Source organism: Teleopsis dalmanni, chromosome 2 (genome assembly GCF_002237135.1).
Source record: "Teleopsis dalmanni isolate 2A chromosome 2, ASM223713v2, whole genome shotgun sequence".
Classification (NCBI taxonomy): domain Eukaryota; kingdom Metazoa; phylum Arthropoda; class Insecta; order Diptera; family Diopsidae; genus Teleopsis; species Teleopsis dalmanni.
Genome location: NC_051847.1, coordinates 164,949,530 through 164,967,809, shown reverse-complemented (window position 1 = coordinate 164,967,809; position 18,280 = coordinate 164,949,530). Strand labels below are relative to the sequence as shown.

Genomic DNA, 18,280 nt, shown 5'->3' with positions numbered 1-18,280 from the left:
AGCAACATATATGGAATACGTCCACTTCCTTGAGAAGAATATGTTTCCATGGAATATCATTTTATTTTTTTGTGCTTTATTAGTCAAAAAACTAAAACACTTGAATCTGATGTTAATTTAAAGTTCAATAGAATATATATTTAACAATATTTGACCCCTTTGTAGGGAAGAAAATGATAGTATGAAACAATATTTCTTCTATTTTGCATTATTTCATGGAATCTGACATTAAAACTTTGCTTATATAAATTCTTCCACATTCCTAAAGTAATTCAAAACTTATTTATATTTCAAATAGAATAATTTTTAAGTAGGCTCAAGCTTAGTTTGACAGGTTCTAATGCAGGATAAAGGTATACTTATGCCAAAATAAACTCTTTTGGAAATGCTAGCTCTCGAATGAAGATTCTCTCTATAAGTTCTTCTATTTGAATACCTTGTGCCAATATAAATTCCTGGAAATATGTCAAGTCTTTCAATGAATAAACTCCTGTAAAAATATTAGCTCTCGAATGATGATTCTATCTATGAGCACTCTCATTTCAATACCAACATAATCTATAATAAATTGTTGTAAAAGTTCAACTATTTTCGTGAATTTTAGAGAAAATTATGAATGAACTAATGCTGATATATCCACTGTGCTCTCGAATGAATAAGCACAAAATATTCATATCAAAAGTTTTATTTCATATCGAAACTTTTGCGAACTCCGCCAATATTTCAGTAGTTGGCAGTTGCATTGTTATTAACGTGCAAATGTAACTTAAAGGAACTCCTAACAGCAATACTGAGGCACATTGGTTAAGCGCTTGGAACTTTGATTTCCTTTTTCCGATGAAGAACTTTTGTTCTTTCTAATGCAAGTATATAAAAACATAATTTTTTTATTTTTTTTTTATATTTGGTTTAGTTTCCTTTTTCTATTTCGTTTTCGATTTGTTTTTCGCACCAAATATCTTTTGCAAAGTTTTACCTTTTAATCTCTGATATCATATAAGTGTTAAGTGCGAATGCAGTGTGATATTCTGACATTTAAGGATTTATGTTTGTGAAGTGCATGAGCGTAGGACTTACGCTTCCCTAATGCCACCCGCCACCCGTCACCAACCACCCGCCACTGTTATCGGTTTTGAACTACAGGAATTGTAAAAGCTGCCAACTTAATATTTCATATAAACACTAACTTACCTGTGCTTCTTCATATCGACGTGCTTCTTTACATCCTTGTGTTTATTGTCGTAATTGCGGTGCTGTATCTCATGGACATCATGGATATCGTGGATATCGTGCATGTTTGTGAGGGAGCTAAAAGGATTATTGTACACGCTTGTGGCATAATGATATCCATCGTGATGATGTGCTGTATGCGATGTGAAATCATCTACAATAACACAAGAGAGATTAATTTTATTAAAAAAGTTTGCACACTCAACTTCAAACTAAGATCCTTCAATATTCAATACTATGTATATAATGGTTATTATTATGAAATAAAATTTGTTGTGGATATATTCAATGATTCAATGCATTTTGTTAATTTTTCTTCTTTTTTTTTGTTTGATTGCATTTTGCTTTTTTACTTTCACTTGCACATGAAACGGCTTTGAGTGTCATTATAGTTGTCATCAGATTCGACAATTTTTAATGGAAATCCTTTTGCCTCTATCAGCCTTGAACCTTTTAATTTTTGCTGCTTTCTCATTTTCAATTTCACAATTTCATTTCATTTTCATTCACATTCCCTCTCCCACTCCCACTCCCACTAGCATTCACTCGGTGCAGTCCTTCCTGCCGTGCAGCTAAATTTTAAACACAATTTAATGTCGCAATGCGCTGACAACAGTTTTCAAGAGATAAATTAAAATAAATGCATACAAAAAATCCCTTTTAATAGAAACTCGTATTTACTCGAGAACTGCATTACAAATGCATTTGCTGCTTTCATGCTGGCATATTTTGCTTGAGCAGCTCTACGGTGCCAGCGAAACCCGAAAGGAGAAGATTTTTGGGCGGAAGACAAGGCAAGAATTTGCTGCATTGTCTGTTAAGCCCGCATTTTTTAATGTTAAATTGAAAGTTCCTGTATCTGTGGAAATATTTGCTCTGAAGTGCTTTATTTGTCATCGATTTAATACGAATAGTTGGTTTTTATTTTATATTTATTTGCTCTTTAACAATAAATTCCATGCCATTTATTTAATGTCAATGAAGGACTGCAGCAGTCGGACAGAGAGCAAGCAGAACTAATTTAATATGTATGCTTAGTGAACAATCAAAAGCAGTTTGAAATATTTATTCCGAATGTGTTCTAGATACTTTATTTACATTCCCAACTACATATTCTCAACTACAAGTATTTCAAATATGTGGAAAATGTGCAACTTACCAGGTCGACTACCAACCCGACGCAGGCTCTTATCATACCGATCGAAGAGTGGTACATGGAATTGTTGCTGATACTGATTGTAATATTCCTGATAGTATTGTTGTTGGGCCAATTGTTGCTGTTGTTGTTGTGCTTGTTGTTGGCTGCGGCGATGATTCTTACCACTTAAGGAATACACATGATGGGTTCGTACGTATTTCTCTTCCACCTGAAATAAATTAAATTTTCTTCAGAAAAAAAAAATAACACATACAAAAGTGATTTTCTTTTAATCTAGTCAAAAGATTTTTGTAAAAGCAGAAGTTATTCTAGTTTTCAATAGCTCAAAGAAACATCCTTGAAAATTTACATCATTATAGACTTATTTGCAGAAAATGGCTATTCTATTTTATCTACCCTAAGTAAAAATAAACACTATTTTGAAAAAAACTATAACACTAATTTAAAGTATGGAAATCAAAAATTACTTGAAAATAGTTCATGTTTATTTATATACTATATACTATTTAATAATTTTTTTTATTTTAATATCTACATATAAATTTTCTCCCTAACATTCACTTCTCAAATATTAACGCCCCATTTGCAACAGTTAAATTGGCAATTATATAAAAATATCTAAGCATCGTCAAGCAAACCTAAACAGACAAATTCTGTCGTTAGATCTCTAGATTTACCTGTTCAAAAAACGTTCAGCACTACTGTATCAGTAGTGACGAGCAACTGCATAGTAGGTAGGTACGCTATTAGACTGGGTCTTCCCTATAACGACTTATGTAACTATAATAACGCGATTGTGACTCTAAGAATGAAGAGAAAACTGTCTTCATATCAAGTGTTCGTGCCCATATATAGCTAGGAGAAGATTTATAATCTTCGGGGCCCCTTTTCTTGTTGACTTGACCAAGCTCTCATCTTACAAAATTAGGGACCTCGGGAAAGTCAAAGAACTATCAGGTTGGTTCACCTTTACCTAATAAGGGAACCGTTGTCTTTCAGCGATTCTCGTTTACTGACATTTCAGTCTATGTATAAACTAACGCTATGTCTGCGGTATCAGAACAGACCATTATTTGAACTCAAGTGGACTTTCTTGGACACAAGGACTCCTAATATTTATATTCGAACAATTTTTTTAAAATATAAACTAAAGTTTTAGCAATAACTTAGTAAGAGGTTTCTATTAATAATTTGAATAGCCGACTTTACCTTACCAATGTTAAATTAATAAAACTCCAAGCTCGAACATATAAGTCAAGTACGGATTTGGTTTAGTTGGCTAATGTACAATGACTCTGAGCTTCAAATTTGGTATGACACGAGTTCAACCCTAGATTCTGGCATCCTCAGAAAACTATTTACGAATAATTAGATAGGAGAAATAGTTCCAAGATCGCTGATGAAGACATTATATACTTTTTACACTAAAGCCCCTCAAGCAGACTCAATAACATATAGTCAGACTATTAGCAAATATTAACTATCAATAGGGATCGCTACATGGCCCAACTAATGAATTTAAAGGACGAAATAGTCCCTTTTCAAGACAATGCGTCGTGTCACAAATTGTTGGCTATCATAACTAAATTGGTCGAATTGCTTCCGCACCAAATTTAACAGACTAGGCCCTCAGTGATTACTTCCTGTTCGTACACATTAAAAACGTACTCCTGATAATGTGATTTGGCAACGACGGAAAAGTTGTCGCTGATACTAGAATATGTTTGTAGGCCAAAGATGAACATTCTACAAACAGATATTTCGGAATATTAGAAACACGCTAGAATGATTGTGTTACTCTTGAAGAATAATAGGTTGAGCAATGAAGTCAAAAGTTTCCAAAAAATTGTTGCTTTTTTGGTAATCCTTTGGACTTATCAACCATTGTGTTAATCTTAATCCTGATGATATGAGTTTCAGTGATAAATATTTGGAGGGACAATTAGCTGGATAATCATAATTTTTATGAAGGTTTTGATAAATTGACTTCTTGTCATTTCATATTTTCGTGCTTATACATGTATATGATGTGTATATATGATATATATGTTAATTTCAGTTTTAATTAATTAAAATTAGACTATGTTTAATTATGTTAAACATATTATTTGTAATTAACAGAATATGAGATATTTATAGAGTTTACGTAGAATTTCATAGAAATTTTTATTAAAAACTGCAAAATCGCGTAAAATTATTTCAAATGTAAAGTCGAATAATTCACAAAATAATCTCAAAATTTTCATTTTTATCTCCAAACAAAATTATTTTGTTCAAATATCTCTTGTGGGTGCAATTAAAATTAAATGCGCTCCAATGGTTCCATGTTAAAATGGAAATACCAGTGCATTGTGCAAATGTGGCTCAATAAAAAATCCAATTTAGTTGATAAACATTTGTGTGACAAAATCGCAATGCGTACGGTTTTTAAAATAAATTAACACAAATTTTGCATTAAAGCTAAATTATTTTTCACTTGCATTCATTTTTACAAACAAAAAATGTAACAAATTTCAAGTAATTTTGTATGAATTTTTTTTCAAAATTTTTTTTGTGAGTTATTAAGTTGAGCTTATAAACTCTGAAGTCAATTGTTATATCCTTGAAAAGATATTTCATATATAAAGCGATCAAGTTCAAGCATTAAATTGTCACTCATACGCCATGTGCTTGATTTTTGAAGCTTGAAGGCAGAAATTATTTTTAATTATTTGTGAAAAAAATTATAAATTATAAATAAGTCTATAATTTACAATTTTATTTATTATTTAATTTTTTAAAAATAATCAACTTTGTCTATTTTATTTTTTAAATGAGCTATTTATATTTTGATTTAAGTAATTGTAAGTTGTGAAGACCTTATTGTCAATATAATTTATATATAAAATACTGTCAAGAAAATATTTTGACGTATATTTTCTTCTCCCATCCCTTTTCTGAACAATATTTTGTACACCATTGTCAACAACTATCTTTTTTGCTATAGTTATGAACATACGTAAGCAATACTACTACTTTTATTAGTCACTATAATGTAATGGCTTCATATTAGTTTTAATTTGGTTTTTCATTATTTTCCTATAATTTGGCAGATTGACTAATAACATTAAAAATTATTGAATGAACATGCGATAGAAATTTATATTTGATTTCACTTGGTACTGCCATAAATAACAACAACGATATCAGCCTGAAAATTACAAAAAAAAATACAATTGCAACTACCTGTCTAAAAACAACCTGTCGTGATATAGTACTCTTTTTTCTTCCAATAAAACTCATGCTTATGGGTTAGCCCATGTAGACCCCAATATAACCCAATTTATAGAAAAAATAAACACTATTAATAAATAAGGACATATCTTCGTGATGCTTGAAAAAATATTCTGAGTTAGCGGTGGCTACCGCTTCTGAATGATCCAGGGTTAAGACATTATACAAGTAATAAAACGTTTACTGTGCCTTAATGATGTAAAAATCTAAGATGATTACCAAAGAATTAAGTACTATAAGTAAACTGATTAGAGTGACAGAGCAAAGGCAATATGTAATGAATGAATCACGGTGTAGAGGTACCAGATAGGATTGCTGGATAAGCATTCTTCTTCACTTGTATATAAAGACCACTTAAAATTAATAAGGTATGAATTTAATATTGTTTTATTTTATTTTCCAAAAGCCATGTTAGCCGTTTTTCTAACATCGCCTGAATACCCCCGAACTCAGTACGGCATTTCTTAACTTAGAAAAACGAAATGTGATTTTTAGTAAATGAGAAAAAGGGTCAAGTACTTTCTGTCAACAAACAAATTTCCTGAGCATTATGAGCCCTCCGATTCACTGTTCTTCAAGTTCAAAGTTGAAAACAATGACAAAGTAACAATGTTACTTTGGGCTAAGCAAACAATTGAGAAATGTAATCCTCTCTAGACAAACAAAAATCACGCTCTACAAATCTCTTATCATCCTTGTTCTGCTACATAGTCAGATGCTTGAACAGTTAGCAGCAGTAATGAGAAGGCGTTTGGAACATTTGAGAGAAAAATTTTTCTGAAGATTTATGGTCCATTATACTCTAGCAACGAGTATCGAATTAAGTAGAATGTTCAGCTATATGAACTATACCGCGATATTGACTAGTTAAGAGCATAAAAATTCAGCGGCTTCGTTAGCTTAGTCATGTCGTGCTAATGAACGAAAATTCTCCAGTTAGAAAAGTGTTTGATTTGGTGGTAAACGTATCCATAACTTCCATTGAAGAAGCACCAAATCTCTAATGGGGTTAGCTAGCGAAGTCTCCTGTACTTACTTGGTATATGGTGGAAAACATGGTAGAGGACGTCCGTTTTTTTGATGACTGTATTAGCAAAGTAAATAAGTAGTTAGATTATGTTAAAATGCTAAGTTACTTAGTCTTAAACGGTAAACTCTTTTTCTAAAACTAAAATTAGCAACACTGATAATATTTAACGTTCCATATTAATTTTTGAATGTAGTGAAACTATTTAGAAACTATACCATTAAACTATTAAGCTTTGATTAAATAAAGTCAAGTGAAATAATGTTCTGTTACCACTTTTCAATTAATTTAAATACACGATTGAGTCTATTTTCATCTTAATTATTGAGCATTTCCACCTCTTCGTTTCGAAAAATCATGTTACTTTATTAATTAAAAAAACTCTAAAATTGGAAACATGATTTATATCGGAATTGTCCCAAGTGCACAATAAAAAATTCGCATATGGAAAATATCCTGACCAATGTTTGACATTAAATTCTATAATTTTTAATGAATAAAAAAAAAAAATTCATTTACAGAGTTTAAAAAAACAAATTTATTCACACAATACATACAATATTAAATTATTTAAAGTTTATTTCTTTTTTGTGGTTTGAATGTCAAACCAATGGCATCTGTAATATATATAAATGTGTATATATATACCATATATGCCTCTAGATAGATATATTATTACAACATGAGTGCTATTGAAATTTGAATGGCTTTTAAATCCGTTTAATCTTTGAACAAAAACATTGAATTAGCGCACAAAAAACCAGGATATGTATAATTATGTATCGATAAATGACTATAGTAATTAGTTTAGTATCGCTTATCGATTGACATATGACAATGAAATGAAATACAGGCGTTTTGTGTAGCAAAAATATACACAAAAATAATTGACTTTTGCATTATCGGCTTGGCTTAAAAAAGAAATTAGTTAACCGATTTGCGTGATGTTATGATGTGAATAATTCATTCCATATTAAAAATGTACAATATTTCTGAATATAAATTTCAGTTTAATTTAAGTATCTATACATTGATACTAAACTCAATAAAATTTTACCTTTTTTCCATTTATGAGCCAAGTTATATGTGGTGCGGGTCGAGCACGTGTGGTATTACACAAAGCGAAGAGACGTTCTCCAATGGCAAATGGTGTACGTTTTCGGAACTTAATGGTTGGCGGTGCTGTTTGAGGTACTGGAATTACAATATTTTTCAGTTACATATCTATTTTGAGGAAATAAATTATAATTTTCTTTTCGAAATGCATACTTACAAAATACGCTTAATAACTCATCACCCGATGCCTTTGTGAAAATGGGTGTGTCTGTGGAAACTTCGCAGTAAAATTGTCCCGAAAGATCAAAATCAACATTTTTAAGCGTAACTTGGGTTTCATTTGAATTTTCCCACTAAAATATAAAACAAAATATAATATATCTTATAATTTTTTAAGATTAATTTGTATGAAGAAAACTACATAAACAATATCTATTGCTTACTTAAGTTTACTTTATATATATTATATATAAAGGAAATAAAATAGTTTGTAGTATTTTACAATGAATATAAATCAAACACAATATGATGTGTAAAATATTCAACGATTATAAAATGTACAGTATATATCTCTCGAGAGGTGCAACTACTGAACTCCAACGAATAACTTCGTTCATGCACGTTCCTTTTCTACTCTCTCTTCTTTTACTTACATAACGCAGAGTTGCCATGCCTTAGAATTACTGGCTACATATATATATTTTTTCATATTTCCCAAAACTTTTTTCAATGGTTTTTTTTTCATAATATGCTAACAATATTTTTATCCGTAACATTGCATCTTATATATACATATTACCTCATACATTATTTTGTATATATTTTATAGTATATAGTGAATAGGTATAACTGAGTTAACTTAGATATAGGTATTGAGCCTCATGATCTCAGCTATCTTCCATAACTACTGGAATGAATTTTCCATACTATGGTGGAAATCATCTCTATTCCTTTCTAATAAATGGAAAAGGATAATGTATATCATTTTAGCTTTTTTGTTTGAGAGGTCGCGGTCCAATATCCAAAGCACTTTAACTCAATAGTCTCTGTGAAGCGCTTTTGAGATTATTTTGAGCTCTTTTTTTAAATATAATTTCTTGTGATTCAGGAAAAAAATTTAAAATTTTTTTTTGTAGGAGATATGGCCCACTGGGGTTTTGAGTTTTGCATTTTAGACCAATTTTTAAATAGCCATATCTTAGGCTCTGTTATAGTCCTAAAATTTCTTTGTGTTGTAAAGACAATAATTTGAAAGTATTATAATTATTGTAAATTGTTTATATTTAGTTACTAATATTTACAGTTAATCTTAAATTTTAAAAACTTTTCAATTTATAGAATATTTTCATTTTTAATATAATATATTGTGCATTACATATATTATATATTAATATAATTATATTACATATATAGTTAATATTCTGTTACATATTATTCATCACTTGTTATATATTACCAGTTACATATAATAAATTCAATAACAATTTAAATATATATATATTTATATTTTTATGTAAGTATAAATAAATATATTTAAATACAATTTTAAATATAAAAATATACATACTTATATAAAAATATATATATATAATATATATATTTATTTATATTTATATATTTAAATTGCTTTAAGACAATACGTATAAAATTTTATTTTTTAAATAGGAAAGACTGCTATTAATATTTTAGATAAATAAAAGGTGCGCTGACTCTGAGCTTCAAATTTGGCAGGGCACGAGTTCGATTCCTGGTACACGCAGTCTCAACAAAAAAACAAAATTTTATACGAATAATTAAATACAAGAATTATTTCCAAGACCACTGATGGTGGGTATTCAATTATAAGCATAATAAAATCAATTTTTGTTGTTGTAGTTCACTACTGTTCGAAAAACCTCTTTATGGAATATACAAGTTTCTATTAAATATAATAGTCACTTCCGTTGAAAAAATATGAAGTTCAATTACAATTTATATTCACAAACGATTCTGTATAATTTAAGTATAATTTCTTATATCAAAAATTTTTGCTTAAATATTTTCTTCTAATCTTAAAGTTGTATTAATTGTATTTAAAATAACAGAATGATTTTTTCTAAAAAAAATCTTATATAGCTCAATTTTCTTAACCTTTTCTACTAATACATTTATATGAAAAATTTTTCATAAAAAATATACTTTGCATTGAAATTTACTCAAGTATTTCGTAGCAATTTCTTTTACTAATTTTTTTTTTTGATATTTAATTCTAATTTTTAGTAATAAAGTATTAGAGCAGAAATTAAAAAATGTAACTAAAAATGAAATTGAATTTTTTTTCTATATTTCTATATGGAACTTACCAATACATATATATATAAAATATTTGATTTAAGTTGTATTTCAATATTTTATGTTAAATACTCACATCGATTTCACCGCCTTCAACTGTGGAGTTTCGAAATGGTGGATTTCGTCCATTTATGAATTCAAAGAATTTACCCTTGTCAACTTTAAGCCACGTCACCTGCAAGTGAGGGATATAAATTTCAGCAAAATGATGATTTATAAATTAAAACTTTAATTTCATATTTGCACAGCTGTAAATTTATCAGAAGCAAATCTTAAGCCAGTAAAGGGTAACTCATTTATGCAAAACTGATGAAAAATACATGAGTGAATTCATGAGAAAAAGAAAAATAAATTTGGCACGTATCGAAGTTTGACAACTGAACGTCAAAAATTTATTTCACTAAACGAAGTCTGTCAGAAGATTTGATATGCCAGACGTTGACATTGATTTAATTCCAAGAAAACCTTTTTTGCCACAGAAAAATTTATCAAAAAATTTGATTAATTTTACAACCCAACAAGTAAACCAAAAAGCGGAATATATGTAGACCAGAAAGGGTGTGTCATAAAGTCCCCAGCAAATGATTAATTAAAGTCTAAAATATTTAATTGCACACACTCATATATCACATAAATACAATTTTAGTGCAATTCCAGAAGTTTTTGTTGGCTCTAAAAAAATATAAAATTGACAAATTGCCGTGAATTCTGCAAAACACAAAAGTCACTTAATTTTCCACACAATTGCATGCGCTGCAATCAACAAGTAAAACACAAAAAAAAAAGGAAAAAATTTATGAAATAAAAATTGCTTGAAGCTAAAAACTCTCGGAAAGACCCGCATCCATGCAAAAAGTGGATGCCGTAAAGCGACGGGAACAGCCGAAACGCGCAAAAGTGTAAATAATAAATTACAAATGTTTTACTACGGAGTGAAGTGAACGTATGTATGTGTCTGTGTGTGTGTGCAGGTGTATGTATGTGTATGTCAAAAGCCAAATGCCACTTATTTCGCTAAAATTGCATTTGGAACCACTTCGAATCCTTGGGGGCCTCGTTGCCTACCTTAAGTAAGCCATACTCAGTGTAATCGCACTCCATCAACGCGAAATCGGTATGACTTTACTCGTTCAAGCTTTTTTTTTATAGGTTAATGTGCTCTGTGCTATGTCGTTAGTGTTAATATTGCATTTGTATGGGATTTCACAAACGGATACATCCTTCACAATACGCACACAATCACAATCACTCAACTAATCTTTAGTAAAAAATTGCATGAATCGGGGAAGTACCGCATATCAGAGACTGTTTTTGCTTGTAATTGAAGCGAAACAGACGGGGAGTTTTTATTTTAAATGGAAGGAAATTACAGAAATATAAAATGCAATAAATTTATGTTTAATTACTTGTGGAATAGAAAAATTTTAAAGAAAATTAATGTAGTTTTGTTTAATGTGTTTATTTATTTACACTAATGCCTTGGAATGCATATGAGTGATACATGGAGTGAAAGTAGCCGACATCAAGTAAGGTAAATAGAGTGAAGTTTCGTTTACTTCGCATATCACAACCGATTTATTAATCACCTTTGGCTGTGTGCGAGTTCGAGTAAATTGAGATAAAATAATTTGAAATTTTGCGCTGCACTTATGTTATAATGTTTTTATTTATTTAATGCACTTATTTATTATATTTGGTTTCAAATTTATTTATTAAACATATTATAAAATTTTCATAATGGTAACACCTAATTTACCTAATTTTTATCTAATTTACCTTACTTGAAATTCTAGTAAATACCAACATTCGCTGCCATATCGACATAATTTACTATTTCCCTCACTTAACGTTCAATGTACTCAAACTCACACACGGCCCTAATATAAACATTCGCTGCCATACCGACATTATTTACTATGTCCCTCAATTTACCATCAATTTACTTGAACTGGTACACTGCCTAAATTAGTTATATATGAGAACTAATTATTAAATATATCAGCTTTCTTCTAGAATTTTCTGTAGAAATATAGTTCAGTAGCTTTTTTCTTTAATTTTTCAAAAAGTGACTATAGTTTTTTTCCAATAGTCAATTTCAATTTTTTTTCCAAATCTTTTCCACATCTTCCATTCCACTTTGATACAAAAAGTAATATAACTGATCTAATCGGAATAATATGTTTAAAGGGCCACCCTAACACTTAAGTATTTTACTCAGTGTATAAAGAGGCTTATATAAAGGCGCTTTTGCCTAAGTTAAGCAACAAGAAGTAAGAGAACTGATATATCTTATAATATTTATGGCAATAATCCAATAGTAATTTCAATCAATATTAATTTATTAATGAGTTAGTCTACCAGCAGCAAAAATAATATGGTTTCTATTGTATATTTGATTTCAAAAATAAATCGAGTAATAGTTTATATTACTCGATTAATTTTATTTATATAGTTTTTCAATAAAGGTAGAAACCAAAAGGAAGGTAGAAAAATTTAAATTACTCTAAGAAAAAAAAAAAACAATATTAATTTTCGCAGAAAAATTTTACTTTGTAATAAAGAAAATCCTAAGGCTATGCGGTGTAAAATGATATAAAATGCAATGCTTTGGGGAAAAATAAAAGTAAAATTATTTTCAATTTCCGTTGAACTTTGATTTTCAATCAATTTATTGTTTTTAGTTTACTCTACCGGGAATTGGTCATTGTGTTTAAACAATAACCTTAGAACTAATAATATTATCAATAAAAGAAGAAATATTTTTAAAATAAAAAAATTGAGTACTTTATTAGTCACTGTTAATAAGTATGATAGAGTATAAAAGTATTTGATATAATAAATTACACAGAAAGCTGGAATATTTATTAAATGACTTAAAATACGTATGAACTTAATCTAAAAATTTAATAAATATTTTTATCAACAACTGTACCATATCATTTAGATTTTTTATATTTTAGCATAATTGAAAAAAAAAAAAATTATTAAAAACTGATTTCTTTAAATTCCAGCTCTTAAGTAACTCTTTCAAATAATAATGGTTTTTATGTATAATTTTTTTAATCTGGCATCATTTTTATTTTATATTCTATATTGCAATATAGACTATAGAATAAAGAGGATGACTTAGATATAGTTTTAGTAATATTAATTTATGTTAGATAGTGAACCTGGTGATGACTTTCAAAGAGAGTCGATATATAAAATATAATAAAAACTATTAAACGTTGAATTACTTAACAAAAAGTGACCTATAGCCGTATAAAAAATATATAAAAACCAGGTCGAAAAAACAGGTCGAAAAAACAGGTCGAAAAAACAGGTCGAAAAAACAGGTCGATAAATAATCTCAAAAGAAATGTATAGTTTAACACGAATCTATTCAATAATTTTAAATAAATTCATTAAAAATAATATAAATTGTAAACATTATTTACTACTCCCATACAACACCATAAAAACTTTTTATAGTTAAGCATATTTATTAAAAATATTTCATTGATAAAATATTTATTATTTAATTATAAAATAAACTCTACTAATAATTTGAAGTAAAAAATAATTTACCTAAATATAATTTTAGGTAAATTTATATAAAATTACTGTGAATAGCGAATATTATTTACTACTACTTTACAATACCATGAAGACTGCAGAATATTCCAGCATATTTGTGAAAAATATTTAGATTATTAGGTATTGATTTCTTAATTCTATAGTAAAATATTAACTTCATATAATTATTTTAGGTAAATTTATTGAAATTACAGTGAATTGAAAACATAATGCTCTTGTGTTTAATACAAAATATTAAATATAAAATGAAATTCAAGTAATAAGTATGAAAAATTAAAATTATAATTATTTTTAATGCATTTATACAAAGAACGATGGAAAAAAAAGTTTTATTGGTTTTGTAAGCAAATCGCAAAGAGGACCCAAAAAGCAAGCAAATGGTCAGCGCACTTAACGTGGGCATTGCGATCGCGTTTTTTTAATTGCCAACCGCGACTAATTAGGATAATTAACTGAATAACTGAGCACTCATTTAATGGTTAAATTAGCCCATAGCCGCACAGAGTTCGCCGGAGCGAAGTTGCGCCATTAGAAGCACAATTAAAACAAAAATAAATGATTACTGGGGCCATGCCTACACCAAACAATCAAGGAACACATGTAAAAGCGGTACCACTCGCATTTTTTAGGCATATCTTTTGACTGTAATCTACGGGTTTCGGATAACTGTGTATGTGTGTGCGATGACCCCGCCATATAAATAAATTAAATAAACTAATTACAATTTGACTCAACTCAAACAGAAACTCAGACGCGTATACAAACACAGAACCTAACAAAGAGCTAATAAGAGAATATAAAATACAATGTAATGATATAAAACAATGCGTTTATATGCATAGAGGGGAGAGGGACAAATAAATTTGTTCGTATGTGTTTGTTTGCATTGTTTAAAATGTAGGTGTATTGGTATTGGTTCGGATCATGGCTGGTTTGTTTATTTAGTATTTGACTTTATTGCTGGACGTTAAATTTTATTATTATTTTGTATATTGGCGCGAAATTAACATTACACTATTGCACACACTGAACACACTGAACGCAAATAAAATGCGCAGCGAAGTATGCGCTCACAATCGCACGGAGAAACAAACACAAGCAGACACACACCAATGTAAACAAATAATCCGAAAAGCAGCGAATTAAGCACACCAAAGCAAACATTTGAGCGACACAATTAATGCGAAAAAAAATTTGTTTTCCTAACTCTGCGCCTTTGTTTTATGACCTTTTATTTAATAATTTTTTTTCCGTCTTCCTTTTTTTCTTTTTTCTTTGGTTTAGAAAAATGTTTTGCAATTGTTAATTTTTTTTTTTTGGTTTTGTTGACCAAATTCAACAAATTTTTTCATCGTAAAAAAATAAAACAATTTATTTGAATTGTTTGAAATTCTCATACAAAATACAGCGGAAAATTTATTCCTCTTCGTGCTTACTGCATGTGTATGTGCATGTGTGTGTGTGTGTGTTTGTATGTGGCTTCAAATAAGAAGTTTTATAAACAAAAGCATACAAGTGTACAGTAGCGGATTCAGTGTGAGATTTCGGTATAAATGTTATTTATATTCAATTATTAGAAAATTCTTAAAATTTTCACTTTATATTCTAAGAAAAAGGATTTGGCAACTCTGATCAAGTTTCGCTGGCTGCTCCCTTGGCTGAACAGACAATTTTCATTTGCATATAATAAAAAGGTTTTAAAATACTTCGATTAAGATTCGGTGTTAATTGATATAGTAACTGTATCGATGATAGTTACGATCAATAAGAATAAGAACTTGATCGAAATTTTAAATCGCATGTTTTAATCATCCACTCTTGAAGCGTTTATATATAGAATAAGTAATGCTTTGCGAGAAAAAATTGTTATTTTGTTAAGCGCATAAGATGGTAAGTTTATAAGATCTAGTTATATACTTAATAAATCATATTAAACAGTTTATCAATGTAAATGACTTTAATTGTATAATTTTAAACACTGGTCTAAAACAAATACCAACGAAGACATTCAGTTGGAAAGCTCAAGCGGAAAGAGGAACGAATTTAAATATATTCGCTCTTACCTAACTTTTTTTATAATAATTTATTTTCTAATTTTAATGCACACAAAATAAAGTAATAAACATATAATAATTAAATACAAGAATTATTTCCAAGACCACTGATGATGGGTATTTGGCAATACTCGAAACAGCTGTATGGTCAGCCAGAAATTCAATTAATTAAAATAATATAAAAAATAAAATTTTTGTTGTTGTAGTTCACTACTGTTCGAAAAAATCTCTTTATGTAATAAATATATGAAATCTTTATTAATAAATTAATATACATTTTTTTTTAAATGAAGACTGATGTGCTAATGCAATAAACCTATCAAATCTTCATTTATAAAATAATATAAAATTTTTTTATGTGATAAAATAAAAATAATATAATAAAATTATGAAATCTGCATTAATAAAATAATATAAAATTTGTTTTATATGAAGACTGATGTACTTGAATCAATAAATTTATATAATTTTCATTTCTAAAATATAATAAAAATAAATTGTTTTTTTTTCTATGTTATGACTGATGTACTTAAGGCAATAAACTTCTGAAATCTTACTTAATGAGATAATGCACACAATAGATCCTTTATGGCGCTGTGCATTCATAGTCTATTACTTAATAATAGTAATAATAGTAATTAATTAATAATTAATTTTTTTTTATTAAAAAACGATCGGTACTAATAATGTAATATATTTTAAACACTTTATTGCAAAACTTTCACTTAGACTAGTCAAAGTAAAGATCCGCTCCTATTTGCAGTAAAGACTGTGGGATTTTTTCATATCTTCTTGACATGTGTTTGTAATTTGTACTCGCACATATTTGCATAATAACGTGAATGCTGATAAAAAAGTATAAAATTTCAATAAAAAATAATAAAATGATTTATATTTATTCATTAAAGTAAAAATTGTTTTTGTTTTTTTTTCTTCTATATTGTAAATAGAGGCTTAGTGACCTTTTGATTTATGGCGTCGTTGTTAAATGGCAACTACAAATTTGTACAACATTGCGTATGAGTAACATTATTTTTAATGCTATTCGCGGTAGTAAGTAAGTTTCTGTTTGCACTTTAAGTATAATCGTGCAAAAACTTAATTAGTCACTAACTAGACATAAATAAAGGGAAATTACATTTTCAGATAGAGGCCATAATTAAGCTATACTATAAGAGCCATCTATGTATTACCTAGTCTACGGTACTAAAGTTCAACATGATTAGCAATAATCAGCAGAACGAATCTTTACTGTTTTTATAAGTACGCTTACTGGTGTTTTAGCACATTTCAGCTTAAGTGAAGTATTGACTTTCTCATTCTCTTTCCTTGTGGTTGGAAACCTATTAACATTTCCTAAAACTAGAGTGCTTTTAATTATTGTCAGAATATTGACATGTGAGTGGGTAGTACAAGTTAAAAGTGGAGGATAATATACAATATAATTGCAATTTGATTTAGTGAAATTAGTAAGGAAATATAGCAAAAATTTAAAACTTATATTTCATAGGTATCAATAGTAATACGCTGTTGTAAAGTGATTAATAATTTTAACTAAATTAAATTAAGTTGGTAAAAATATTCTAGCAACAATATTCTTAGCGATAATATTTATAGATATATATATGTTAAAACGAGCTACCCTGTTGACATATGGTTGCCTTATAAATAATTAACAGATAGCAGGGTACATCTAATCACTCTACTTGTAAAAATGTGGTCTGTGTATGTGAAGATAGCTTTCACTTCAGAGAAAGAAAGTTAGGGAGAAAGTTGATACTGCACAGAATATCGGTGAAATCATTTTCACAAAATTTATTTCTAATATATATTCATATTGTTATAAAAAAGTTGTAATTTTTGTTTTTATATTAGTACACAATTCCAACTTTATGCTAAAATAATTTTTAACGATATAATGGAATACAGTAATTAATACTTAAAGATCACAAGATTGTATTTTAATCTTTATTTCAATAGCAATAAGTAACAATATGCTTTTTAAAGATTAATTTATCTAATACAATTTTTTATTGAACTTAAAATTTAAAATTTAATTTTATTTCAATATTTTTATGTGTTTGTGATTGTGTTTGATATAATATTTTTTAACAGTATAACAATATGCCTCTCATACCTTAAATATTTTTAGAGATTTCAGTTACTTACTAATTGACTGACAACACTATAAGAAGAAAATTTTACAATGTGCAATTAGTTCGCAAAGCGCCATCTATTTGTCAACAATAGAATTAAAACTTCAGAGTTGTTATATAGCATTATTGACAGAATATCATTTTGTTCAATAGATTCATTTCTTTCTTTAAAGCTATTTTAATTTAAAAGGATTATAGGAAGAATTGACACTAGGTTCAATGAATAATCATCTCTGCATGATATTCGCTGCTCACAGAAATTAATGAATAAAACTGGTAAATTGAAAGAGAAAATCAAATAGCTACTGAAAGATGAGATAAAAAACATATAGTATCAAAATCAGCTTTTAGATGTTTTCAATTAGTGTGAACTTCACAAAGCACAAAATAGTTAAAAGCTCCATGTACTTAATAATTG

The 18,280-nt window shown here is 28.4% G+C and overlaps 1 protein-coding gene across 1 annotated transcript in view; it reads right to left on the bottom strand.

The window, feature by feature from the left end:
* The window catches only part of LOC119676088, a 72,168-nt gene that overhangs the window by 45,971 nt on the left and 7,917 nt on the right, over positions 1 to 18,280 (bottom strand). Inside the window, exons 4-8 of the mRNA XM_038087315.1 lie at positions 10,153 to 10,251; positions 7,963 to 8,098; positions 7,747 to 7,883; positions 2,390 to 2,597; positions 1,192 to 1,384 (exon numbers count right to left, since the gene is read on the bottom strand). Coding sequence (XP_037943243.1) covers positions 1,192 to 1,384; positions 2,390 to 2,597; positions 7,747 to 7,883; positions 7,963 to 8,098; positions 10,153 to 10,251 — 773 coding nt within the window. The remainder of the gene's footprint in view (positions 1 to 1,191; positions 1,385 to 2,389; positions 2,598 to 7,746; positions 7,884 to 7,962; positions 8,099 to 10,152; positions 10,252 to 18,280) is intronic.